Source organism: Carettochelys insculpta, chromosome 17 (assembly GCF_033958435.1).
Source record: "Carettochelys insculpta isolate YL-2023 chromosome 17, ASM3395843v1, whole genome shotgun sequence".
Taxonomy (NCBI): domain Eukaryota; kingdom Metazoa; phylum Chordata; order Testudines; family Carettochelyidae; genus Carettochelys; species Carettochelys insculpta.
In genome coordinates this window covers 16,061,254-16,089,088 of record NC_134153.1, presented here as the reverse complement: position 1 = coordinate 16,089,088, position 27,835 = coordinate 16,061,254, and the positions used below count along the sequence as shown (strand labels likewise).

Genomic DNA, 27,835 nt, shown 5'->3' with positions numbered 1-27,835 from the left:
TTTCAGGTGTCTTCCCAGATGCCAATTGCTGGATATCACACCAAATGCTCTCCCACTTGGACAGCCATTGGGCTATTGGAAGTGCATAGGAAGAGGCTGAGAGTGCCTCATAGGAACTGGGATATATACAAGCGCATTTCTCAATTCTTGTGTGAAGGATATGAACAAGACACGCTGCAGTGCAGTGATGAAGGAACTCTGATGAGCATATCACAATACCCACAAAACAAACTGATGCTCTGGTGCTTCATCAAAAACCTGCCACTTTTGGAAGGTGCTGGATTCTGTCCTCAGTGATGACTTCACCTGTGCCACCATGAGCCCTATGGATACTTTGGAGGGCACAGAGGCAGGGCACAGGGGACCTAACCCAGAGAGTAAAATTGTAGATGGTGAAGTTGAAATAGATGAGGACCAGGGGCTCCCAAGTGGTTACTGGGGGCGAGTCTATACTACCCCGGAAGTTTGACCCACTCAGGGTTGATCTTCCCAGGTTCAATGTCATGCATCTAGTAAAGATGTGAGGAGTAAGGGAGGTTGATGGGAGAAATTCTCCCATTAACATTCCCCTATATAGACAGCCAAGTTAGCCCAGCACAGATATGTTGATTTTTAGCTACACAATTCCCATAGCTAGAATTGCATATCTGCAGTAACTTCCTTAGCCTAGTATGGACATAGCCTGAGTGTGTCTGGCATCTAGGAACTCTTCTCTACTGCTGATGTCCATAACCAGTTTGCACACCTGCATTCTGGGGACCAGGAACACGGGGCTGAGATGTAGGATAAGTGGCTGTGGCTTCTGGAGTGCAGGGCTAAGGCAGGGAAAAGTGGGAGGCTGGCTACGTTCTTGTGAGCTGTAGCTAGATGATATGGCTGAGCAGGATGCTCATGCTCACTGTGATCTCAGTGGAATCCTGCAGAGGGGCTATTGAAATTTTTTTTGAGGTACTGGTTCATTTTCTGCCACAGATTTTATGGCAGTGCAGCTTTGTCCCCTCCCCTGTTGTGGGACATTATCCTGTACCATTAACAATCACTTGTACAGGAAACAAAGCAGAGCACAGGTGGGCTGCTTATGGAGTACGGCAAAGCCACAAGCCTGGAGAAATTGTGCTCTTGTTTTCTTGCTTACCAGATGTCGGCTGGGGCGATTCCCACCTGTGGAGAAGTGTGGCATTATTGGAATTATGTTCCTGCAAAGGGAATTTTCTGGCCCCAGCTGGAATTATTTTATTAATTTTTTTTGTCTGTTTGCACAACTAACAGCTACCTCAACTTCTGCACTCACCATGATTACAGTGATTGCCGAGGTACCTTCCTATTTCTTCAAATACTAAACAGCTCAGTAAAATCATCACCTCAATCACTTCACAGAGATGTAGTTGCCATAAATTTCAGTGGGACTGGCTGCAATAGAGCTAAACTCCATTTTCCTAAAACTAGGTCCAACTATCGCCTTTAGAATAACATTGTCAATCCTAGAATGGTAATCTGAGGATAACAACATACTTTTCCTTTCAATTTAAAGACATATAATTTAGTACTGCTCTACAAAGATGAGCCCTTTTCCTCTGAACCCCAACCAGAAATTCAGACATTGGATATTTTTGTGCAGCCCATCACAGAAATGGCTTTGAAATCTGGCTCTGGATCTAGGTTCAGATTCCAGCCTTCATTCTAAACTTCAGGGGTGTTCACATTAAAGTTTTTGTTTCAGTCACATTAGATCTGATCATAATAGACAATCTATTTGCTGAATGTCACCTCTTTTGCTGATCACAGAACATTCTCAACTTTCTGATTTAAATTCTTATTTATAGACATGTACACCTGGAAGGATAGAGTATATAGGTTCTTAAAATTCATTTTAAAATGTAACATTCACAGAAAATATTGTCCACTGTTTATTTATTTGTAAGGTCCCTTTTTAATCATTGTCTTAGATATTCCAATCTGAATCAAGTTTAGCACAAGACTGGTGCATGGCTGGCAAAAGTTACATTAAACTCCCCATCTGCTCCCCCAGTTCTAGGACTAACAAGAAATCAGGCTAGCCATTACTGCAAATGAGAGCAGACAAGGGATCGTTTAAAATAAGATGCTGTGACCAGTGTTCGTTCTAATTTTTGCCATCTATGTGCAGAATAAATGCCAGATTATGGGTTTCTTTGTTTGTTTGTTTGTTTTTTATGTCATTGGTGCAAAGCAACCCTGTAACACGAACACATCACAGGGTGACATTTAGGTGTCAGCAAAGGGAATTAATAGGTTTCTCCTTTCTGTAAAGAGAAGAAACAGTGTTGGCCTGCTGTTTGGGTGAATTTCACCCTTTCTGATTATTTGCTAGCACACAGCATAGGTGGTTTGCACCTGCCTTTTTATGCTTTCTTCCTTTCTTTTTCATACCATAATTCAGTGGGAAAGTACAGGTTGAACCCCTCTAATCCAGAGCACTCTAATCTGGCAACATCTGTAATCTGGCATTATTTTAGTTTTCATGGGTGTGGCCATGTTTCATGTGGTCCCATAAAGTTTATTTACAGCCTCCAGTCCTGACTCTGTGTTCTGTGCTGTTATTGAACTGTGATTTACCCCTAAACATCTGGTAAGGGCCCAGTAAGCAGTGGAAGTGTTGGTAATGTGCTAGATAATATTGACCTCCTGTGTCCAGCAAATTCTCTTATTCAACATTGGTCAGGTCCCCAGGGAGGTTCAACCTGTAGTAAGTAATATTTATTTAGAGCACAAATACATTTTTCAAAAGCCATGAGAGATTAGGTAGCAGTCATAATACGTGATGAACAGAATTATAATTTTTGACTGTTACCATATATATTGGGCTTAGTCCTGTTAGTTGAAGAAGTAACCTCATTAGCTCTCATGATGGCATATCAAGACTTAATGAGAATGAACCTTCCTAGTTCTGGCAACTGAAATCCTGTATTACTTAGAATGATGTTAATGGTCAGTTTGAAGGGCAGCTTGGATGCTCAGAGGTGGATTTTTAGACAAAAGTGCATCTGAGGAACATCACAATACAAGTGCATTTGGATTATTGTATGGCAAATTACTAATTATGTTTTTCCATATACACTTGTGATCATTGGAAATGGAAATTAGTGCCAGGCATGATAGGAAGGACAAAGGAGCGTTGGGCACCAGAGGACGCAATATAAGGCCATGCTAAAGGCACACATGAAAAAGTGCAGCATCGGTGTCAGTACTTGGGAGACTCCTACTCAGGACCATCCCCAGTGGACAGCAGTAATCCACGTGGGGGTGGTGGAATCTGAGAGGTCCCACCACAGCACAGAAAAGGAGAGCCTGAGAAGAGCAACAGAACTTCAAAAACTGCCCTGTGCCCCTCCAACAGCTACCAGCACTTGCCCCTTCTGTGATTCGATCTGTGGCTCTAGAATGGCGCTGCTCATAGAATCATAGAACACTAGACCTGGAAGGGACCTCAAGAGGTCATTGAGTCCGGTTACCTGCCCTCTTGGCAGGACCAAACACCATCTAGACCATCCCCGATAGGTGTCTGTCTGCTCTTACATATCTCCAGTGTTGGAGATTTCACAACCACCCTAGGCAACTTAGTCCAGTGTTTAAAAACCCTGACAGTTAACTAAGTTTTTCCCAATGTCTAATCTAAACCTCCCTTGCCGCAGTTTAAGCCTGTTACTCCTTGTCCTATCCTCAGAGGCCAAGGAAAACAATTTTTCTCCCTTCTCCTTATAACCCTCTTTGAGGTACTTAAAACACCTATCATGACCCCTCTAAGTCTTCTCTTTTCTAAACTAAACAAGCCCATTTCTTTCAGTCTTCCCTCATAGCTCATGTTCTCTAGACCTTTAATCATTCTTGTTGCTCTTCTCTGGACCTTGTCCAATTTCTCCACATCTTTCTTGACACGGGACACAAAATTGCAATTAAGGCCTGATGAGCTCTGAGTAGGGTGGAAGAATTATTTCTCATGTCTTGCTCTCAACACTCCTGTTAATGTCAGCCATCAACAGACTCACAAATAGGAGGGTGGCATGAACATCTTACTCATTATCAAGTGACTGCCAAGAGATGGGACTAGAGAACGGGAGTATGTTGCAATGCAAAGGATGACAGTAGGGTGAAAAATGGACAGTATAAGTAAAACAATCAAAAGGGATAAGAGAGCATTAACGTATCACTGTCTGAAGTTGTTAAAAACATTTCCTCTTCTACAGTATTTGCATAACTTTTGCAATGGATTTGGTATCTGCCTTAACTAAGCAATGATTGTTTTAAACAGTTTAAGTTGATTACAAACATCTACTTCACCTGACAGGCGGAGTGGGAGGGAGGAATCTCAGTTAGGGCTGTGAGGCGATTTTAAAAAATCACGATTAATGTGAGTTTAAAAAATCTGTTTATCTTTTTTCCAGTGCAACTATTTATCCCTTAATACAAGCAATAAAAAGTAAACATTGTTAACTTCGTATTACATGTTGTAATTGAAACCAACATATTTGAAAATGTAGAAAAATATCCGAAATATTTATAATAAATTTAAATTGGCGTTCTGTTGTTGTTTAACAGTCATTTAAAACTGTGAGTAATGACAGCTGTTTTAATCTATTTTTGCATTTCTCACATGTATTAACTGTGATTAATTGACAGCCCTAATCTCAATATAATCCAGGATTAAGATTTACCAGGTGCATGTCTGATATTTTATAATTAGAGTAATTGATAAGTCTCTGAAATGTATGCTAAATGAACAGATAGCAATGTGAAGTGAACAGATCACACTCACCAGCACCCCCAGGTGCTGACCAGTGTTGAATTAGAGAATTTGCTGGACTATAGGAGGTCAGTATTTTATAGCAACTTTATCAGCATGTCCACTGCTCATGGGGCCCTCAGAAGACATTTAGGGGTAAATTATAACTAAATAACATCACAGAACAGGGGCCATAATAAGTGATATGAAATCCTTCCTTCCTGTGTTCTACAGAAAATGTTTAAAAATGATTGCAAACCCCAACAGGAATCATAACAGAGAGGTAGCCATGTTAGTCTGTACTCTTAACAAAACAAACCAGCAGTCATGTAGCATTTTGAAGACTTAACAATATGATTTATTAGGATCATGAGCTTTCATGAGACAGACCCACTTCTTCCGATCTGTAGCATTTGCAGTACAGACCCAACAGGAATCATGTTTTCATTAGCAGTGGACAAATAAGAGTGGATACAAATAATATTGGAAAAGTATTTTAAGTACCGGACCAAGTTCTGATCTCAGTCACATTAGTGCATTCCTGCTGAAGAAGCACTCCAAGCGGCACTCTTTGTTCATGAGGAGGATTTAAAACATGGAGACATACAACCAGATAAATTTCAAGCAGAGCCAGGTATATACACACATACATATTACATCTCTACTGTTTCACTAATATATTGAAGTAGGAACTAAAAGAGTAACTTGCTTTTCACCACTGTGTTTTTACTTCTCTCTGAACGCAGAGTGGAGTTGCTGGCATGGCACAGAATTCCATAGCTGCTGAAACACTATGCAACAACATCCCATCATAAACATGGTGACAAGTATCAGAGAGGTAGCCGTGTTAGTCTGTAGCCATGGATTAAACAGAGACTGGGAGTGGCTTGCAGCTTACAAAGGCAGTTTCTCTGCTCTGGGTGCTAATATCTCCCCATTAGACTCTGACAGAGGCTCACATCCCCCTGTCTGATCTAACTTGTTTTTTCCTCTTTTGATAAGTACTGTTGATAATGGGCCATTTCCACCTTGCCAAATAGACCTTGTCAGCTCTGGCCCTCCCTCTTACTGGGACCCCACTCTTTAAATACCCCTCTGAAACCACCACCCCCCCACTCATGCATCTGATGAAGCGGGTCTTCTCCCAAGAAAGCTTATGCTCCACGATATCTGTTAGTCTATAAGCTGCCACAAGACTTCTTGTTGTCGTCATAAGCATGTGGCTCTCCTCTAATGGTGAAATGGTACATTGCCATCACTGACCACTGTGTGCTTCTAAAGTGCTTTTCCTGTTACCAGACCTGCCAGTACAGGGGGGAGAAAAGAGGTGACTGTCCCAGGGCCTGGTGATTTAAAGGGGCCCTGGGTTCATGACTCTCACAACTACTATTGTAACAGAGAGGCAACTGTGTTAGTCTGTATTCTAACAAAACTAAACAACAGTCATGTAGCACTTTAACAAAATGATGTATTAAGTGATGAGCTTTCGTTTGACAGACCCACTGTGGCAGCAGCAGCAGCTGGAGCCCCAGGTGGGACAGTCTGAGCAGCACTAAAGTGCTGGTGGGGGGGGCTAGCCACAACACCACCCCTTCTGGCCAAGGCCACACCATTCCTGGTTATGCAGAGCCACCCTCACTTGCACAGGGGGCCAGCAATTGTGTCAGCCCCATCCCTCCTTATGTATGTTCAGCAGAAGAACATTATAACAGACTACACCGTCCTGGTTGCCAGTGAATCTCCATAAATGGTGAAAACACTGATAATAATCACTGTACCATAATCATCCAGTAAAATATCAGCTTTTTGTGAGAGTGCACCCGCACTGCATTATGCAGTCATCAGTTACACGGGCCAGGGAAAGCCCAGTCCCCTTCATCGCCCTTGACAGGAGATTCCACCATAATTAAGGTGTAAGGAAAATAAAGAAGAAGCCACCACAATAAGTGCACTTAGGTAGGGTTGATTATAAACGTTTGTCTTGATGGAAAAGCACGCAGAATTTTACTGCGAGTGCAGGTTTCACTGGCAAGCCATTACAAGCACTGCAGTATATTCTCTGTGAAGATGGTGTAGCATCAGGCAGAACACCAGTGTCATTTGGATGGGATGTGGCTGGATGGGTCCCAATAGCCATTACACAATGACATGAGTGGAAAAATGTAAGCAACACTCCTCATATGGTAGGTTTGGGGTCCGATGTCCTTCAGCTCACCAAGTTGTTGCAACATGGATTCACACTTCTCTGCTCCTGGCAAACCCATAACCACTGTGCATGTGCAGGGTAAGCATTTCATTTCCTACTGCTTTCAGCCCACATCTCAGTGCTGGGTGCTTATGCAGAATAAAAACAGCCAAACATCGTGTCATTCTGGCTCCTTCTGTTTCTTCGGAGATACCAGTTAATGAATTATGGGAATCAAATCAGTTATGGTCAAGACATGGAATCTGAGCTTTGTTGACAAAGTCTTTGTGTTCAGACTATAGGATTGCTTATTCTTAGCTCACCAGGCCCATATCCCTTCCTTTTGGGTCAAAACTCACACCTAGCTCTCCTTCAGGCCTCTTGATATCTATTTGTCAAATCTTCTTCCCCTCAAGTCTCTTTCCAATGCTCCAAGGATGTCCCATTACAAACTCCTCTTACCTCAGGTACATTGTAGTGTCTCTTAAACTTCCTTCTCACCCAATCTGTCTTAGAGACAATGGTACATGGAATTCAGGCTGCTAAAATACTTTATGCTGGTAGGGAAATGTAAAACTTAGTGTTCTACTTTTACATTTCCTAGAATAGATCCCTGCTTGTTTCCATGATGCTGAAATGTATACTAACACAGAAGTTTCTGCTAATACTTTATGGAAGAGACTGTATTGAATATCATGTAGGTGGAAGAGCGTACTGTTTCAAGTGATTCAGTATTAGTAACTTATAGGTGGATATTTTAAAGATCAGTAGTTGATTTTTCCTTGCTTTTCCTTCAGATCCCAAGCACAATGTCCACACCTCACAAAAGGAAGTTGTAGGTGAGTAGCTTCCTCTAGATGACTTCAGCCCTGACCTGAAAAACTCTATGTAAGCCTGAAAGCTTCTTTCTCTTTCTCTCTCTCCAACAGAAGGTCATCCAATAAAAATATTACCTCACGCACTTTGTCATTCAAGCCTTTACTTCTTCTCGGATAGCCAGGACTTATCTCTGCTTCTTCTTTGTGCTTGTTTGACCTTTCTCTTTTCACTGTGAAATACACAAATGTTGCAAAGATCCTTTCCTTCCATTTCAACATACAGATATTCTTAAAAAGGAAAGTAAAATGTAGACATAGCTTAAATCATGTCTCCCAGAACATACTCTGTGGAAATGGAGTGTAGCATTGATATACTGATGTGGTTTTTGCTGCCAGTATTACAGACTTAATGAGAGAATGGGGATGGTGCTTGCATAAACTGTTATATGTTGGCACCTCACATGCTTTCCAAAATATTATTTCTATTACAGTAGGACCTCGAAGCCTTAAACATACATCATGAGCCTAATGTAACAGACTCTGTATAGTCACAGCAAAAAAAAATTGCCCCTTCTCCACAGAGCTTACATGCTCCAGAATATTTTTTTCTCTAAACTTCAGGTTTTAGAGCCTTTAGTTGGACTTTTGGGATGGAACATTTAGCAATGCCACAGAATTCAAATTACAGAAATATGTAGTTCACTTTTAGCTGGAGAAAACATTTGTTAAAAATGGGATTGATGAAAAATTGCATCAAAAAGTCAATTTCACCATCCATAGTCCAGATTTCATGTATTTAAGCACAGTGCAATTGCCAATGTTTTTTTCTTTAAAATGAAAAATTGTGACTGTAGTTGAGGGTGTTGCAGATAAGGAAAGAGGCCTGAGGCTGGGTTTTCCATGGAATATGTTTAGCTCAAATGCATTTGCTGACATGACTTGCAGAAATATGGCACCAAGAAACAGGTGGCCTCCCAGGAGTCCTAAATGGCTTCAGTCTTCTCCATTTGAGATGCCACATTTTCTTGATGCTGCATTAAAACAGTAGAAACCAGAGGAGACAGTCAAGCTGTGAAAACATGGTTAGGAGGTAGGACTTCCTTCTGGAGGGTTCGTAAACTCGGGGAACAGCTTTATGACCCTGCTGACTTTCAGAGGAAACTGCAAGGTGTATGTATATGCTAGGTGTTTTTTTTGCAAATGAAAGGGTATGGCTGAGTTTAGGTCTCCATGAGAATTTTTGTGTTTGTGTTGATGACTATCAAGTGGTAAGAAAAAAAATTAGTATTCTTGGTTATTTTTCTCTGCAGATGTTTTCATGTTTTTGAGTTTTACAGGTTGGTAGCTTGGTGGTTTTTTGTGTTTGCCTTTTAACTTAAAGATACCAGAAATTGTTTGGTCATGTTTATATTAGCAGTTGGGGCAGCTGAGAAAGTTTCAGTAATGTTCATATAAGCATCTACAAGTTTACAACAGGGGTCAGTAACCTTTCCAAGAAATGAGTGCCAACATTTGACCTTTTGATCTCTATGTACCATCCGAGTGCTGGTGGTACTTTTTAAAGTCCTGTTTACAATAACTTAGTTAATAAATAAATTAGGATGCAGAGCTTTGGTGTTTAGGTGGTGGCTGGTAGCACTATCTAGTCTTTTGTCAATCCACAAGCGGCATGGCTTTGAGCAAGTTCTCAGCTGCATGGGGGAGAAGGGGCAGGGCTGAGCTCCCATTTTGTGTGCCAATAAAAATTGGCTCGCGTGCTGATCTTCTCACCCATGCCAGGGGCTGCTGACCCCTGGTTTAGAACATGCTTCCAACATCCAAAATTTCTTTGCCTGATAATCAGGTGGGAACTATCATGAGAACAGGATGTCAGGCTTGGCTAGCTTGAAAATCCCTCAAGAATTGCCAACTACTCAGTTTGAAAGAGGCAGCCATGTTAATCTGTTTCAGTGAAAACAAGGAGTCCAGTGGACAAACCAGACTGACTCTATGCAAAAGAACAAATGAACGCACATTGGACTTCACGAACAACATTCCTTCTAATCTTGTCCATCCATGTGCTAGTTTTTTCCATCCATGTGCAGAATAAATTTTTATGTGCACCAAGACATGGCCGAATGTGCACAACAAACAAAACTATCTGTGGGCAGTTTTCTAGTCAGCTGGGTGGCATTTGAATCTCCCCTGAGTGGATGCACAAGCCCACAGCTTACAGGAACACTGATCAAGAAAAAACATACATAAAATGGGAAGAGCATGTAACCTCCCTGATCATAGTTACAGACTCGAAAGTTGACATTCTTCAGCAAAACATATCTAAAACAGACTGCAGCAGGAAACTGCTGAGCAGGAACTTATATGCAAATTTGACTTCATCAGAACGGTTATGAATAGAGACTGGGAATGGCTATCTCATTACAATAATAATTTGTCCCTTTAGGTATTGTCACCTTCTTCTCAGTAGTGGAAGTGGGCCACATTCATCCTGATTGAATTAGCCTCATAAGCACTACTATAACACTCCCATCTCTGTATGTATGGATCCTTGCCGTCTGATTCTTTCAGTTCATGTATCTGATGAAGTGAGCTGTAATTCATGAAAACTTATACCCTAATACATTTGTTAGTCTTCAAGTTGTCACCTAACTGCTTGTTGTTTCCACTACTCAGTGTTTATTTTCACTTTTGATCTAGACACCACAAAGTACAGTGACAGATACAAACAGCAGTATTTTTCAATGTGATGGTTCAGGTGAGGAGCAAATGGAGAGGGAGATATCACCTACTAGTTAAGGAACAGGGACTGCTTCTCTTCCCTTTCTGCTATACATGTTTGTTCTCTGATCTGAGCCAAGTCACTTGCTTTTCTGTGCCTTGGTTTTTGTTTTTCTTTTCTGTGGAATGGGGGTAAAACATGGCTTTCTGATCTGTGCATTCATTGTTAATTTGTATTTGCAAAATGTCTGCATACCCATGTCTTGCAGGTGCAGTCCATCAGTGCAAAAAAATTGAGGAAAGACAAAGTTATGGCATTTTTACTTTGACGCCTCTCTTTTATAAAGTGTCATAAAAAGAGTGTTGTATTGCAAAGGGCTTTATTTGGTTGAAACCCTATGGGTTTTGAAATCTTGAATGTTTGTTGAATTGAATGTGTGGTAAGCCATGAACCCTGCCATCCTGCAACTATGCCAATGCAACTTGAAAATCCTCAGCTGTCAAATGCATATCGGTTCAGTGATGGTAATAGACAGAGAGAACAACTGGCCAGCAGAGTCCTTCCTGAACAAGGTCATGCAAAATACCTTTTTGAAAGATATTAGGCAAACCTTATTTCCTTTTGATTCTCAGGCTTCAGCGAATACCCAAACTGAGTAAAATGCAACTCAAACCTGCTGTTTACACACAGCTAGTGCTGAAAGAGTTCATCAATAACTCAAGCTATAGCTACCCGGTATTTATCCTGGATTCATTGCAGTGAACCAAGGCCTAGTTCCTAGGGAATCCCCAGGCAAGGTGAATTGGTTGTGAAAGTTTCACACAGCTGTACCCCTGGGTAAGATACATTTAGCATGGTCCCTTTTGATGTATCCCAGCACTGTCTCTGCATAGTCATAGGGCCCTTCTTTCATGAGAGTGATGGTCTCTTAAATTTCTTGCTTTAGTGGGCTTAATTGTCAGCTTATTCCATGCCAGATGCTCTGACTGTTAGCAACGTTATAGCCATAGCCCTGTTCACATAAGTAGTTTACTTTTCACATTCACATTTTTAGATGGTGTGCTGACTTGACTCTGTCACTAAATAAAACAGTTTGTGTTGATCAGACCTCTGCTTGTTTATGAATTTAGGTCAACTGAAAGTCTTCTCTGCTCAGAACTGGACTGGGCATTCCACATACACACGGACCTACCACCATAATATTAATACCCTCTGTTGTTCTGCTTATAATACTTCTGTGTCTTGTATAGCATTTAATGATCATGATCTTGATGGTCTTTTTCCTTAGGCCAGAGTATTCTGAATAGGCCCAATTCATGCTAACTCCCCATCTGGGTATTTCTGTGGCCCACCTCACTGTAGAAATTGGATCATCTGGTTGTATTGAGTCCCTGTCTACACTACAAACTTGTCTGCATAATTGTATTGCATAGAAGTGTGGCAAGTTTGCAGTTATATAGACCAAACTCCAGATGGGGAGAGTGCTGTTGGTGGGAGGGCTTCTCCCATGGACAGACCTACCACTTCTCGGAAAGATATAGGAGGCTTCTTCACTGAGCACTATAGCAGTACAGGTGCATTGGCACAGCTCTGTAGGTTTGGAGAAGCCCACACATTTAACTCAAAGTGCAAAAGAGATGAATTTGGTCTGTTGTGTTATGTTGGCTTATTTGGGACAGATGTTTACTCCCCTACAGAAGAGAGAGGAGACAGAAAAAAAAGAGTACGAAAGGAAAAAAATTGACATCCCTTTCCTTACTGCACCCCAGCTGAAAAAGCTAAAGAGTCAGGTCTTGGTTCCACGATGTGGTGAATCGACACAGCAGTGATTGATCCACCAGCCATTGATTTATCGCATCTACTGTAGATGTGATAAAGCAGTCCATGTATCTTAGGTCAAATTTCTCTGCCACAGCAGGATCTGGGTGGGAGAAATTCCCCTTCAACTTCCCTTACTCCTTGCGACTGCAAGGAGTACTGGGGTCAGTGGTGGCACCCTCAGTGTTCAGTTAAGCAGGTCAATACCAGACCCACTAAATTGAACGCTGGAAGATCAATCTTCAGCATGTTGAACCAGCGGTAAGTGTAGATAAGCCCTCGGATGTGGCATGATTACATTGGTCTGAGGCTGCTGGCAAATGGGGAATGGCCAGAGATTTCCTGTGTTCCATTAGTTTTCTATTTCGACCATATGGAACTTACAACAGCCTTCAGCAGACCTAGTGCAGGCCCAGAACCAGGGAAGCATATACATGTGCTTTTTGCTTCCTTTGCATACCCCTCTCCCAGTCTTGTTGTGTGGAATCTGCCTCCCAATTTCCGGTGTCACTGCCACCAGTGCAAAATATAAAATTATACCACTTTTGGCAAGAGCTGGGGGTGGAGAGATAAAGCCATTATTCCATTAGAAGCTCCTAGTGGGAGTTGACATAAGGGTCCTTTCTAAATGATATTTGCTTTGGTTTGGCTGGCTTCAACCTATTTTTTATATGAGTGGTGTCCTAGTGATGTTGTCATTAAGTAACTAAGAGCTGCTGCTATATAGGACAGTGGTGAAGTTTTCACCATAGGATGTGCTTAAATTGGAGAGCAATGTATATAGCAAATGTGCTGCCAAAACCTGTTTACAGAAAAATGAATCCCAATAGCTAGTAAAAAATAGAAGTAGCCTGGTCAAGCAAGTGCCATCACTGTACTGTCAGTGGTAATAAATAAATTAGAAATACAAGAGAACCTCAAGTATCCAACATGTTTTTTTATCCAACGTGGTAAGTATAAGATTTTTTTAGGATGACTGTGTTGTTTTCATTGGAATTAGTAAACTGAGTTTATAGATATTTATAGCTGTTATTTTCTTTAGTATTCTGTATTATCCAACATTTCCATTATCTGACCATCCTTTAGTCCTATTGAGGTTAGAGAATCAGAGTTCTACTGAAATATGAAAGTAGCAAAAACAGCAAAAATCCTGGCACTTTAAGTTTACACATAAAACACAGTAGTCATAATACTTACTGGTGATTGGAATAAAACTAATGAAATATGTAAATTGGAGGTATATAAAATATGGTAGATTGGAGGTAGTTGGCGCTCCTGTGTAGACACCAGAAGTCCATCATGCGTGCTCCTCAGGAGCAGGTAACTGTCCATGGTCTTTTTCCGCATTTCCATCATTTCTTATTTTAACAGTACTTGTCATCCAAGGCATGCTTCTGGTGCAACTAAAGATTTGAATTATTAAACCTGTCTGTCTCTCACCTGAGTGTTCAGCATTCTCACCAAAGCCCACAACTGGTTATTTTTGTGCAACTATTGCCTTAGCAATTAACATGCCTTGGTGGTTATTCAAAACACTGCTTAGGTGCTTTCATCCTAATGTCCCTTTGCTTTCTTACAGCTTCAGATGAAAATGAGTGAGCGAGCCGTCTCCCTCAGCACCATCATGCCCTTGCCTCGGAGCGCATACTGGCAGCACATCACACGGCAACACAGTACGGGCCAGCTGTATGGTCTACAAGGTGAGGGTGAGAGGGTGCAGGGGAGGATTGAACTGTCATGAACAGGACCAAAGAATGGTTTGAGCTACTGTTGTGCTAGAAACATTTCTTGTTATGGGCAGGGATAGTAACATCACCTTCTTATGGTTGCCCTGTATTTCTGATGATAAGATCCTGTTATTAGTTACTTATAATTTGTCACACTTTAACCACTCAGGCTGAAATTTACTATGTTACATGTCTGAGGCTGAATTAGCTTGGGAAACTTCAGCCAATATCCTCTACCCATTTCCAAGAAAAGAGCTATACAAAATACATTGTTTTGCCTGTTAAAAGAAAATCTAGAGGCTCTTTCTTTCTCTAGCACCTCTATGCTTTGCAGCAGGGACTCAGATGCCTTTATGTCAGGGCTGGGTAATTTGCTGCCCTGTAAAAAGCTGCACAAATTTGACCAAGTTATAAGCCTTTGAAAAATTGCAGTTTGCACATGCTTATGGTCTAGTCCTGAACCATGCCTTACTCCTGAGTGAAGTCAGTTGGTCGCAGCAAATTCAAAATATTCTAACCACCAAATGGTTTGAAATGATGAAAATGATTTTAAATTATTTGCTTGGATTATTTTTTAATCCACAGCATTCAAATATGCTGTCCCTCCACTAAGAGCCAGGACCCTTCTCTTGATCCAATCTCGCTCTAGGACTTCCAACAAGAGACAGGGAAATTAGGCATAGTAAAGCACACAAGCATTGTGGCCTTGTTGTGAATAATTCATGTCGAATTCAGCAGTAGGGTAACTGCGGCCTTGTACTCTCATACTCTGAGGAGCTGCAGTTCCTCTGGCTATTGTATTTCAGATATGCTGGCAAGGGAAAGTATCAGAGATAACACAGACCACTTTGTATGATTTCTCATGAGAGTTAGGGCAGCTTTTAGTAAAGTTAGATTTTCCTGTGGGGTCAGTAGCTCAGCGGCTCCATACAGCCCACCATTGCCGCTGTCATGATCACTAGGGGACATCTAGTGGCTAGTAAGAGACTCTATCCTGATGGCTAATTCAGTGCTCTCATTTATCAGATAGTGGTCAGTGTGCTGTAGACACTGTACAAACATAGATGGAACATGTGGTTCCCCCTTTAGTGACTGGCATATGCTCTTTTAAAATGATCAGTTTTGATTTTAAATCTACTGGTAAAATTGACAAGTTGGTAGGAGAGAGCTAGACCAGTACTGAGCATTTTTGAGAATCCCATGCTTACAATTTAAGCATGCCTGTAGCACCTCAGAGACAAACAAATTCAGTAGGTCAGGAACTTTCATGCGTAAAATCCATTTCTTCAGATGAATGGAACAGAAGAATAGAATCCAGGGTTTATATAGCAGGCAGGCAGGGGAGGAAGGAAGAAAAAGGGTTACCTGTCACTAGTAGGACCAGTAGATGAAGCAAATTAAGTAGGATGTGTCCCATTCCTATGAATAGCAAAGCTGGGGAAATTGCTCTCGTAATGCATACGATAGTTAAGATCTCTGTTCAGGTCTAGGTTAAATGTTACCAATTTGGTGGTGGTAGTTTGCTTGTTTCATGTAGCTAGTAAACAGGGAATGAAATAGGTTCGCTACATGTCCACACTGGAAAGGCAATGGATAGAAGTCTTGACTCTGTCATCGGAGCACAACCCTTAGCAGGGGAAAGTTGTACTGTACCAGGAAGAGGTTCCACTGATATGCACCACACAAACAGAATGTTTCCCTGAGTTCATTAATTTGCAGGAAGAAAACATCTAATGCTCTGACCCCGAGTAGGGTGCAGTATGAATTAGTGTGTTGAACGACAGGCTTAATCTAGGGACTGCTACACTGCAGATAGCACCTATTGGACACATTCATGCCACTCAGAGAGCTCAGGTACAGCAGTTGCGCCTGGTACCCATGCAGGATAAGGTACAGAGTCAGGCTACTGGCAATGCTGTAAAGCTTACCCAAGGGAAGTCTAACAGCAATTTGTCCCAGAAAGAGAAATATTTGGAGAAGTCAAGGACTTATTGCTCCTAATTGCAAAGGAGTCCCATGAAGACAGGGACAGATTATGAGCTAAATGACTAGAACAAAACAATATTGGAAGTATGTGTTCTGCAGAACCGCAGCTCTGATATCACTTGCCAACCCCAAGTGTTCAAATGTTAAGTCAGGCTAAAAAATCATGAAATTGGCATAAATTATGAGCTTTTTTTTTTTTTTTTTAAATGTGGGGCTCTTTTTTTCTAGTTCATTTTGAGCCTTTGGTGTTCACGTTTTCAGGTTTTTACCACAAGGCTTGTGATAAAAGTCACAAGCAATGGAAACACTGAGCTATAGATAAATTTGTAACTTTTTATTGGTATCAGTAAAATGTTAAGGTTCAACAAAAATTTGTGCACATGCAAACTGATTAAAAAAAAGTATGACCATCTATGGTGCCTGAAATTTACAGATAGGCAAAGTAAGAAAAGTGCTGCTTCAGAATTTTAGAGTTTGATATAAGAATTCTTATTTTATTTATTTTGACATATGAAGTTTGCAATTTATAATTAATAGTTATAAGACTAACTTTTTGAATCTCTAAATCTGCTGTCATGAAATAATTGTCTGACACCCTCTATTACTTCATGCAAACATGATATTTTAAATTAATAAAAGTACAAAAATGTTAATGTAGCATTGATATTATCTGTTGAATTTCGTAAAAGAAAAATCCAGTTCTCCCAAGCCTAGATATAGCCTGTACCATTCCCGTTCTCCTACTTTATTTATCACAAGCTCTGAAACAAAGTGAGGTAGATTTTTCTCTATTGTCTTTGAAGATGATTGGACAGTAGGGGGCGCAGACACAACATACAAGCAGGAAATGTTTTGAAAACGAATTAAGAGTAAAAGCAATGTTTTGCTTTAATGCCAGTTTGAATTTTCTCCATAAATTGGGTCATGTGAAGATGACCTGCTGATGACAGCCTGTGACATAAGGAGAAAAAGATTATTTCAAACATTACCCCATAATCAGCAGATTGGTCTTACAGTGTTTTATGGTAACCCTCCTTATAAAAGGAGTAATTTTCACACCAATTTATCTGACTTCCAATAAATAAAAAGATAGCATTGGTACAAACTGTTCTTTTATACTTGAAAAATTGGTTAGATTTGATAAACTAAATAGAAGGATCCTTGGAAAAAATCCACAGCTGGGACTGATTAATGGATCTAAATTCTCTGATAAGTCTTCGGAATTGTGTTTCCATTAGTTAACAGCCTTAATGATTATTTTCTCACTCAATATTTAGAATTTCTTTTCCACACCATACCTGTAATCTATGTAACCAGTTTAGTTCAACAAAATCTTGGAATGCACCAAATTTCAAAGAGGAAAGGAAACAGTATAAAATAAACATTGTCCTAAGCATGGGCCCAGTTGCAATACCCTGACACACATTAAGTAGTATCTTACTAAGTGAGAAGCAGGAAAGATTGGTATTTGTAAAATTGCTGTGAAACTGGTTTTCTGAGGGAAAGAAGTTTCAAAAGCCAAAAAAAACAAAACAAAAAAACAAAACAAAAAAACCAAGCAGTTTCAACTTTTTGGAGGCACTTTTCCAAAATATAAGAACATTTTTACTTTGAATCGACATTTGAAACAAAATTACCTGGTCTCATGCTGAAATGGTGACTCAAAATGTTTTGTACGCTATTGGTTTGTGAAATATTTCCCTGTTGCAACTTTCTGTTCTGATTCAGAATGGAAACTGATTTGCCAGTTGAAATCTCCCTTTCAGGACCCTCTCTAGTGAGTGGTCCAGTGGATTGTGCTGGGATGGCCTTTGGAATAAGGTACAGTGTAGCATGAGAACAGACAGCTCAATGTGCTCCTGTTTTTGTTTCTATTTAATTTAGGTCAAAATGACTACCTGCTATACACACTCTCGCACAGGGGAGTGAAGTGATACTGGAGTGTGTCCTGAACAAGCTACACACTTTGTAGGTCACAGCAAGGGAGGGAGAGCAGCCTCCAGGGAACCACTCTTGTCTCTTTGGCACAGGATTGTGGGGAATGGGTGGAGCCTAGGCTCCTTCCCCTAGCATGGGGGTCTCAAACTCATGGCCTGTGGCTTATGTAAACCAGAGCAGTTTCACAGTCTGGCCTGGGAGTCCCTGCAGCAGGGGCTATGTGTGTTTGTTCCTGTCCCCTAAGCCCTGCCCCTTACTGCCCAGCCCTCTCCTCCCTGTGGCACACCTTCCCCCAAGCCTCCTCCCTGATCACTTGGTAAGTTGTGGGGATACCATAATGATGGCAAAAATTGAGCAAGTGGACTCTGAAGTGGAAATGGAACTACAAAATATTGTTAATTTTGTCAAACTAAAGGAAGAACCTACCCTGAAGATGTTTCACTATAGTCAAAATCTATTTCTATGGATGTGATAGAATATTTCTTAGTAAATAACCAAGAAAAGGTAAGTAATAAGGAAAATTTGAGAAAGGAGTATGAGGTTGGAAAATTAAAGCAATTTAGAGGTCTTCACGAGTCACATTTCCCAAGGATGAAGAAAAATGGAACCACGGAAATGAGAAATTAGTTTGTTTATGGTTTTTTTTTCAGAAACCACCATGGCAGTCTACTGTTACTTTCTTGTGTAGACGTAGCCCATAATGTATAAGTCTTTACAAATCAGCTGGTGCTTTTCAAAGCACAGACCTGATCATTTTTGATAAAATGAATGAAATGTTTAACTACATCTTCAAAATTTGTGTCTATGTCCTCTTGGTAGAATTCACCTAACTTCTTACTAGAGTGGCATTAGCATCTACATCCATATTTCTGTCAAAAATATGCAAAATAAATGCACAGTTTTCTTTAGATATTCACCTCTACTCTTCAACTGCACTATTTTTGTGTCACATATACCACTGACAGTCTCAAGAATGATCTTCTCTTTCCCTTTTAAATTGATTTAATTGTCTCTAGTTTTCTTGGGGGAAAAAAAAAACCTTTCTGGGATTTTTTTAAAGCTTCTCATCAGTTATATCAGAGGAACCTATATTTTCTGTTAACGTAAGTGCCAGCTGGCCCAGGGAGCTGCCCTGTCCACAGCAATCACAACTCTATCCTCCCTGCCTCCAGCCAATCTTAAAGGTGTGGGGAGCCCTGGAAGTCCTGGGGCAGGAAGTGGAGAGTGTGGAAGAATGCCTGCAGCAAGCTGCTCCTCTCATCGCTGCCACAGCCACACCTTCCTGGAGTTCGGTCTGGTGGCAAAGCCAGCCTGCGAACCAGCTAACCTGTGTTCTTCCAGGGCCCTCCAGGGAGCTCCCAGAGGATTTCCAGGAGCCCCCTTGGGGCACAGAACATTGGGCTCCATCCTGCACCAGGTCAGAGATACAGGACCTTCTCAGCCTGTAAGGAGGAGATTCTCTTGAACCCCACAGCCAAGAAGTGCAATATCCTGGGTGAAACCTGGCCAATCAGTGCCCTGGCATCCCAGGGCCACCCTGCCTATCCCATGAAGCAGGTGTGGGCAAAGGTGAAGGCGCTGCGCTGGGGTGCACGTTGACCTGCCCCTCCTATCAAGAGCTCTATCACCACCTGAGGAACACAGACACTTCCCCTCTGACAGCCGCTGTGGACACAGCCAAGGAGGAACCCCCCTGCTGCTGCTAAAGTCAAACGGGGAGGAGGAGCAGCCTGGGACCATTGGCAGCCAGAGGTAGACCCGGGGTCCAAGGCCAGTGAGGCCATGATCATGATCACCCTGGACTCAGGCTCCACAATCCAGGCCATGTTCAGGGCATCCCCAGAACTCTTTGAGGGACCCTCTGGTAAGTACTCCACGTCACACACCGCCAGGGTGAGAGAGGCAGGTACATATGGGGCATTGTACAGGGCTCGCCAGGCCAGCTTAGGCTGGACCTTGTGCTGTAGTCCTGGTATGTGGAACCATGTGCAAGGCAGCATGTCCCACCCTCATGGGAGACCGGGCAAGCACCAGGCCCTGGAGGAGAGGGGACCTACCACCCCCTGCCATGGCTGGAAGCAGGCTAGCCACACGAGCAATGACCTGACCCCAGACACACTGAGGAGTGTGGAGCCCAGCATGCGGGCATGCCCACAGATGACAGTCAGCACCCGTTCCCACACAAAGCACTGCAATCCACACTCGTGGGTGTTTGGGGGCGAGGGGATGGCTGGGAACTCACCACCCATGATGGGACCTCACCATGGGCAGATACACCCCTTGGCCATACCCTGACAAGTGGTAAGGGCCCGCAACTATCAGCTTGGTCCCCGAGGCACCACAGGGTCCCTTTGTTGCAGGGCTCACTGTGCAGGTTACTCATTCCTGTGCTCCCAGGAAATCCCTGTCCCTCAGCCTAGGGAGTGGTGGCTGCTATTTACAGTGCATGGGTGGCAGGGCCTTAGGAGCTGTGTTGCATGAATGATTCACCATCTCTTCTCCTTGTTTTCCTTACAGCTGCATCATCCAAGGGCTGAGCAAGCCCCACTCCCCTCCAGGGCCAGCCAGCCCCACCCCAGCACAAGAGTGATCCAGCACTGCACCACCAAGAGGGTGGGCATGCAGCCAGAGGGGCCATCCCTGCCCAGACAAGGACCTCTTGGAGCAGCGGCTGCGGGATGACCAGGAGTGGTGGGCATGGGAGTGGCAGATTTGGACCTCGGACCTACTGATATACTGCTTTGATGCCACCACCAGTGTCTGGCGGGACCTGATGGCCCAGGCACCCATGGCTATCACCCCTGTTCCCCCCGTCACCACTGCTCCTCCCATTTCCAGCCCTCTCCTGCAATGAGTGATGGCCATGGCCAGACCCCTGCTCCCCAGGCCCCCCTGCTCCCACTGCTGAGCCTGACCCCACCACCTCCACAGCTCCCAGCCCCAACCCAGCCCTGATGGGGACCCTGAGCCTGCAGCAGGAGGGGACCCCAAGGCCAATGCTGCTCATGTTCCTTGTCCCCCATGGGGTTGTGGCCCCCCAACCCCATCCTTGGATTGGTGTCCCCCACACCCTTTCCCAACCCTGCCCCCACTGTGTGTAGTTATACATCATTGCGCTTTATAAATACTTCTCGATGTCCCCATTTATTTTACCTGTGTTTTCATATGTTAAAGCAGAAGGGTTCTTGGTTCACCACTCTTACATCCCTCTTTACTGGGAGGGACCAGTGAGGGGTGAAGGGACAAAGGGAGGGGTTGTGGTGGGAATGGTGTGGGGCTGCAGGAGAGTCATTGGAGTCCTTGGGAGAAGCTCTATCCACACCCTTGCCTGTGGGCTTCACAGACTGGAGCCATGCCTGGCTCTTCATAGGTACAGCCAGTGTCACCCAGCCCCCCATCCCTGGAGGAAGGCCTCCCACTTACCCTCCACAAGGTTGTGGAGGGCACAGCATGTGGCCACTAGTTGGTGGACATTGTGTTCCCCTATGTCCAGGCAGGTGAGGAAGCACATGCCTTGAGGTAGCTGAAGGCACACTCCACCTGGTTCCGTGCCCAGTTTAGGCAGGCGTTAACGAGTTCCTGGCTTGGGTCCAGGTGGCTGGTGTATGGTCTCATGAGCCAAGGCATGAGGAGGTAGGTAACGTCCCCAATTGCCAACTACCAGCGGGGTCCATAGGTGCCTGCCTCTATCCTCTGGCATAGGCCAGAGTTGTGAAACGTCCTCATATTGTGTGCCCGGCCCAACTGCCCAACATAAACATTGAGGAACCATCGCCAGTTGTTGATCAGGGGCTGTAGCACCATGGAGAGATACCCCTTGCAGCTGATGAACCTGGCTGCACGCTGGTTCAGGGCACAGATGGGGATGTGGGTCCTGTTGATGGCCCCGAAGCAGTTGGGGACGACCCTCCAGAGCAGGAGCATGTTGATGGCTGTCACAACCTGCATGGCTAAACACACACACATCAGGGAGCCATGGAGGGGGCCACTGGGCCGAAGGGTGCTCCCCTCTTTCTCCCCCTCCCCCTGAAGCTCTCTAGGCACCTCTCCTGTGAATCTGCCTCCCTCCCCAGCAGTAGGTCTGTGTGAGGGTGGGATGGCATGGTACTCTGGGGGCAGGGCTTCCCTCCCCATAGCCCTTACCCCCCCAACCCTGTCTGCTGAGGATCCCCCTTGGGCAGGACACCCCCCTCACTCTCCATGCAAGGCATGAAGCCTGAGAATGCCTTATCTGCATGAGGAGGGCTGTGACGGTGGACTTGCCCACACCAAACTGGCTCCTGATTGAGTGATAGCTGTCCAGAGTGGTGAGCTTCCATATGGCAATGGTGACCCACTTCTCCAGGAGGATGGCCACAGCCAGGTGTCCAGTCTGCAGAGGGCAGGGGTGAGCCAGGCACAGGGCTCCAGAAATGTGTCTTTCCTCATTTGGAAGTTCTGGAGCCATTATTGATCATCTCACTGCCCCATGACCAGTCTCCAAACCCACCTGATCACCCAGGGCTGCGAGCGCAAGTGCGACCATATGGTATTGAGGGTGTGCTCCTTGAAGCCAGTGGCAGGCGTGTCCCCCCCAGAGGAGGTGGAGGATGGTTGAGAGGAGGTTGAGCAGGAGTTCAATCAACCATGAATGGATCCAGTGGAAGCCCCAGGGCTATTTTGGTACCATGGGTATCTGGAAGGCGCAGCTCTCATGGAAAGCATGTGAGTTCTGCGTAGCTATGCTGTCCCTCAATGAAGTAGGCAAGCGTCAACATGGGTAGGGAAAGAGCATGCAGGGGGAAGCCTTTAAGGGTGTAACTGGCCAGAGCTCCTGGAAGGGATTGCCAGCCATGCGACCCTGTGTGATGGGGTTCTGGGGACTGTTCTGTCAAGGAAAGCAGCTGGGCAGTGTGGCTGCTCTGTCAATCCACTTTGCTGTGTGGATGTGATCTGTCAACAGAAGTTTTTTCTGACAATAACTTCTGTCAACAAAACTTTCTAGTGTAGATGTAGCCATTGTGTGCAGGGAATTTTTCCAAATGTAGAAACTATTCTGAAAATATTGTTAGCAATACCTGGCAGAAATGCTGCTGGAGAACATTCTTTTTGAATGAGTTAAAATTATTTGTGAAAGGTGATGTGTCCCTGACACATCACAAGTTCAGTAATATGGACAATTGAAAATGCCTCTTTACAAAATATTATGTATGATGACTTAAGTGGTGAATTTGTAAAGAAAAAGAAAGAAAGCTATCTGAATATTTTTTTGAAATTGAATAAGTTTCTTCAGAGGAAGTTAACTTTTATTTTTCCATTCATGTATCATCTATCCATTTTGTTTTTACACCTTTATATGTTCGTATAATGCAAATACACGCTTTCATCTAGATCAGACGTTCTCAGGCTGTGCGCTGAGAGCTCTGTTCAGGTGGAGTGAGGAAAGGTCATTTTTTTAGATAAACTGCTCTTATCCAAAGCACTTTACAGTCATTAGCTAATGATACAGTCACTATTTGGAAAGATCATTAAGTGGTCCACCGAGACCCTCACAATTTTCAAATGGTTAGTGAAAAAAGAAACTACAAAGCAATCAAGGTGGCTCTCTTTATTTTCATTTACTTCATTATTGCTTATATAGGATGATAAATTAAAAAATAAAAAATGGGAGGGGCAGGAAGAGGAAATGTTTTCTATTGGTTGGGTTCTGAGGCGGGGGTGGAGGCAGACAAAAATGAAGCTGAGCACAGGGCCTCACTAACTCTGACTCTGCCCCTGCCACAGATGATGAGTTTGAGACCCCTGCGTACCACATCAGTTAGCAGAGCTGAATCAGCATGGCAAGGGAAGCCGTCCACACTTATAGACCAGTAGCAGATTGCTTCTCCCATGGGTAAGGAGAAAGGAGCCCCGCCCCTAGGGCAGTGCAGCAGATTGCACAGCAACAGTCTTTCTCTTAAATAAGCAAAGGGACTCTGATGCGTATTTTGTTCTTTAGTTAGTTCTGTAATAAAGTGCTGTATACAATAACTATGCTTGTTTTCTTGCATCTGGATTGGTGAAGATGTTTCAAGCCCCCTGAAGCTTCATCGAACAGACACTTTCCCTACTTACAGAGCAGAGCATTGATAAAAGACTGTAAAGGATTTGAAAACTCTGTCTGTCTTGGGACAGCCTCGCCCACCAGATAATAATGATGACTGCAAGCAAACAAAGGTGGAAACACTGAAAAAATTCAGCTTGGGTTGGATGAAGTCCCTGAATACAATTTTTTTAATGTGGGCAAGAAAGAAATGTGTTCTGCAGATCTTTAAAAAAAATGCCAAACCAACTATCACCATGTTTATTTAATATTTTACACCTGGAGGGGACATATATTGCCCCCTAAATGTTTCTGAATGTTTTTATATGATAGATACCTGTTGCAAATATATGATGTGGGTACTGTGATACCACTTAGTCTGTTTTCGCAGTGTGTGTTGATGGCAACTGTGTCAGAAATCTCCTGGTTCCTGTTTGCTGTAACTCTTACCCCTTAGTTGTTAATATTATTGCTTAAGACTAATCTTAGAAATCTTCTCAAAATGATGGCCAATTTTAAGCAGCAATTGTATTTATTTTCCCCTCTGCTAAGTCTCCTTGAATCCCGATTTGATTTTAAAAAGGGACGTTGTCAAAAGTTTCTTTGTTTTCCATGTTTATTTCCAACTCTGTGTTTAAAAATAAAATTTCTTTCCCCACCATTGTTGTGCTTTTCCATGTGAATACCGGCACCAGCTGTGCAGCCAGCTCAGAGACTAGTATCAAACTGCAGCTGCTCGTGAGTAAGCAGAGGGAAATGGAGTTATTTTGGATTGCTCCCAAACTTCTTTAGGATTTGTGATGAATATAGGGAAATAGAATAATAACTCCCACACACTTTATCCCATCAGCTACAAATAATTTTGTGGGAGGAGTCACATTTTATGTCCTACCTACTGTGTTTGACAGTGTCCTCTTACGTGCTGCCTTCACAGACACGATGTAGAGTGTTAATCAAGCTGGACAGAATTTTTCATGCAACAGTTATGTTTTATATTGCACTAACTGGCGAGATAGTTTATGGGCATTCAGTGGGGAACTGGAGACCTACTTATGGATACCTGTGATTATTCTGATGTTGGATAAATGAAGGAGCCCAAATGATGGGCACTTCTAGCTTGAACTCCAGCCAGAGTCAATTCTAGAATCCACTTGTGCCTCCTCAGGCATTTTTCACTTGAGTATCAACAAGCTCTCTCAGGCCTCAGTCACTTGGAAACAACAGGGACACGAGATTTCCCTTGAAATAAGCACTAGCGTGCTTTACCATGATGTATTAGTGAAATGTAAAATTGTGGCATCCATAAAATCCATTCATTTTTCACTCAAAGAGCTGTAGTATGATTTTAACTTTAAAATTTTAAAGTCACATGTAGGGGAACATAGCAAGCAGTCTTCTAATGATGCCAGAAATCAGTACAGTCTCTCCAAAACCTATTACTTATGGAAAAGCCTTTTCCCTTTGCCACTAAAGATGGTGGTGTTTTCACAAACCAAACTTAAGGTAGGTTCAGATCTTGGTCCCTTTCATCAAGTGCTCACAAAGTTCCTATGTTGGATTTGAGCTCTGCAGAAATGTGTTGGTCATGTTGAGGTTCTGCAAAACCAGGTGGGGTTAGATGAGTATGCCATGTTACCTGTACACCAGATGTCTGATGAATGGTTTTGATGATGTGTCTTTCTGTGTGTGAAATTTCTAGAGTCCTTCTCACCATGATGTCCATGTCTGTGTCTCTGGTTAAATGAAGTGAAAATGCTTTCACAGAAACACTTAAAAATGTGCATTCTAGGAAAACTATTACCCTTTACAGGTCTTAAAAGGAAGCACAGTCCTTTGTAATTAACCGTAATACTTCAATAGACTTTAATATTCAGAATTTAACCTATTTCTCCCAGTTTATCTCCAGTTTTATTCTTGGGAGACCATTTTATTATTAACATACCTGAACACCCAGGTCACAAAATCCAAAGGCTGCACTATGATAGGCACTGTTTAAATACTCACAAAAATACAGTCCTAGCCTTTGAGATTGTACAATATATAAAACATGAAAGAGTTTAGCAGCTAAAGAGACCACAAGAAGTACAGTGGGGAGACAGGAAGAATGTGTGAAAGAGGAAGCTGGAATATTTATAGGAGTTACTATTTTACTATGGTGATTATGTACAATAACAATTTTATTAACAAAGACCTCTCACAATTTTGACCTATGTACATTCTGAGTAAAAGGAAGCTCAGTGAAGTAAGAGTTGAGCTAATAAGGCTTGATTAATTTTTACTTAATTTCACTGACGTCAGGGGAGTTGTTCTGGATTTAAACTGGAGTAGGTCAGGTCCTTAGACATTAGTTCCCTGCTATGCGTGTATTATGTGAGCTAGCCCATATAAAGAAAAACAAAACAATTAAAACTGGTTATGCAAACAACTCTGTGAGCAAAAATGTCAAATGATCCATGTGGAGGCAAGTCAGTTGTGTGCTGAGTCTGTTGTGGTGGTGATGCCATTATTTTTTCCTGTCACAGATGGCTGGCCCTTTAAAGAGAGTCAGGGTCAGAATTTCTTGAGACCAAATACTCTCTCAGGTAATCCCAATTTGCTGGGGATTACATGGCTTGGATCCAGTCAAGTACAGCCAGGAAGGAGCTGGGTGATTTCCCAATCTTTTAGGGACAGATTGGTTGAGAGGAACAGGGGCTTATTTGTCCTGTGACTGACCATGATGGGAGAGAGTAAATGGCCAGAAAGTAGCTCCTGAAGCAGGGCTTGGGAGTGGCCCAGATTGAAACAGCTGGGGTAGGGATTGAGCCTGTGAAGAGACAGAGAAGGGGAAGGACTTCAGGGACGAAGTCCCGAGAGACCATGGCCTAAGAAGAGCTAGACCTCTGTGTAGAAAGCCTTGAGAGATGGTGCTCTGTAAATAATAGTGAGGACAATCTCAGGATAAAGAATCGGTAGGGAATTCAACCAATGAAGGGTGGTAGTTGCATTCATTCGTGGTCAGTTTGGATTCAGGGAAAGTGAGATTTAAGAAGAGTCCAGGTGGGAGGAGGTTCCTGTTTCTGGAACCCTTTTCAGTTTATTGGAAGTTACTGGTGTGGAGGTTTGGACACCCCAGAAGGGATAGAATTTCAAAGGATGACCTGTCTAGAGGGCCGCCATTGCCAACTGGAAGATGTTGGAGCTGGGCAGAGCAGCTGAAGGTGTTCACGGAAACAGTTTGAGTGGTTCCTGCACAACACAAGGCATGGGGAGACTCTAGTAAGTTTGTGCTATTACATTTCCATTCACCCTGTATCTCATGGCTTTGGATTAAGGAAGATCTGATCATAATGTTCATTCACCACTAGGGGATAAGTTATACCATGAGATGTATCAATGAGCTACTTTTACACTTGGAGAAGAGCGAAAATAACTAATGTAATTTCTTACTGGTACTATCCTAGTGCAATCCAGGTCCCTGCCAGCAGTTCAGATAGCTTCCTGCTGGCTTTTGCTGCAGCTCAGACAGCTCTTGTCAGATCTGAGCACCTGCTTACTTTCAGTCTATAGCAATCCAAACATTTGTACAGCCTTGACCATTGGCACCATGAAGACAGGACTTCACCCACCCCGTCAGATGGGCTGTGCTGTTTGTTTCAGCTACACTGGCAGATATACTGTACACATGAGCAGAAGTTACACTTTCCGTGCTGTTGGTGAGATGCACTAGGTTATGGTTACATACTCCCTCTATTTAAAGCAAACCCATTCTCAAGTTCACTGCAGTTCAAACCAACAGTCCCAATCCCTGATCACATCCAAGCAACATGAATGCGAGGCTACTGCAT

General features: G+C 43.0%; 1 protein-coding gene across 2 annotated transcripts in view; it reads left to right on the top strand.

Annotated features, from left to right (window-relative positions):
- Positions 1 to 24,661, top strand: part of DOK5 (docking protein 5) — a 99,228-nt gene extending 74,567 nt beyond the window's left edge. For both annotated transcript variants that reach the window (XM_075011599.1, XM_075011598.1), the window contains exons 7-8: positions 13,876 to 13,996; positions 23,991 to 24,661. In XM_075011599.1, coding sequence (XP_074867700.1) covers positions 13,876 to 13,996; positions 23,991 to 24,055 — 186 coding nt within the window. In that variant the 3' untranslated portion in view covers positions 24,056 to 24,661. The remainder of the gene's footprint in view (positions 1 to 13,875; positions 13,997 to 23,990) is intronic.
- The last annotated feature ends 3,174 nt before the right edge of the window (positions 24,662 to 27,835 follow it).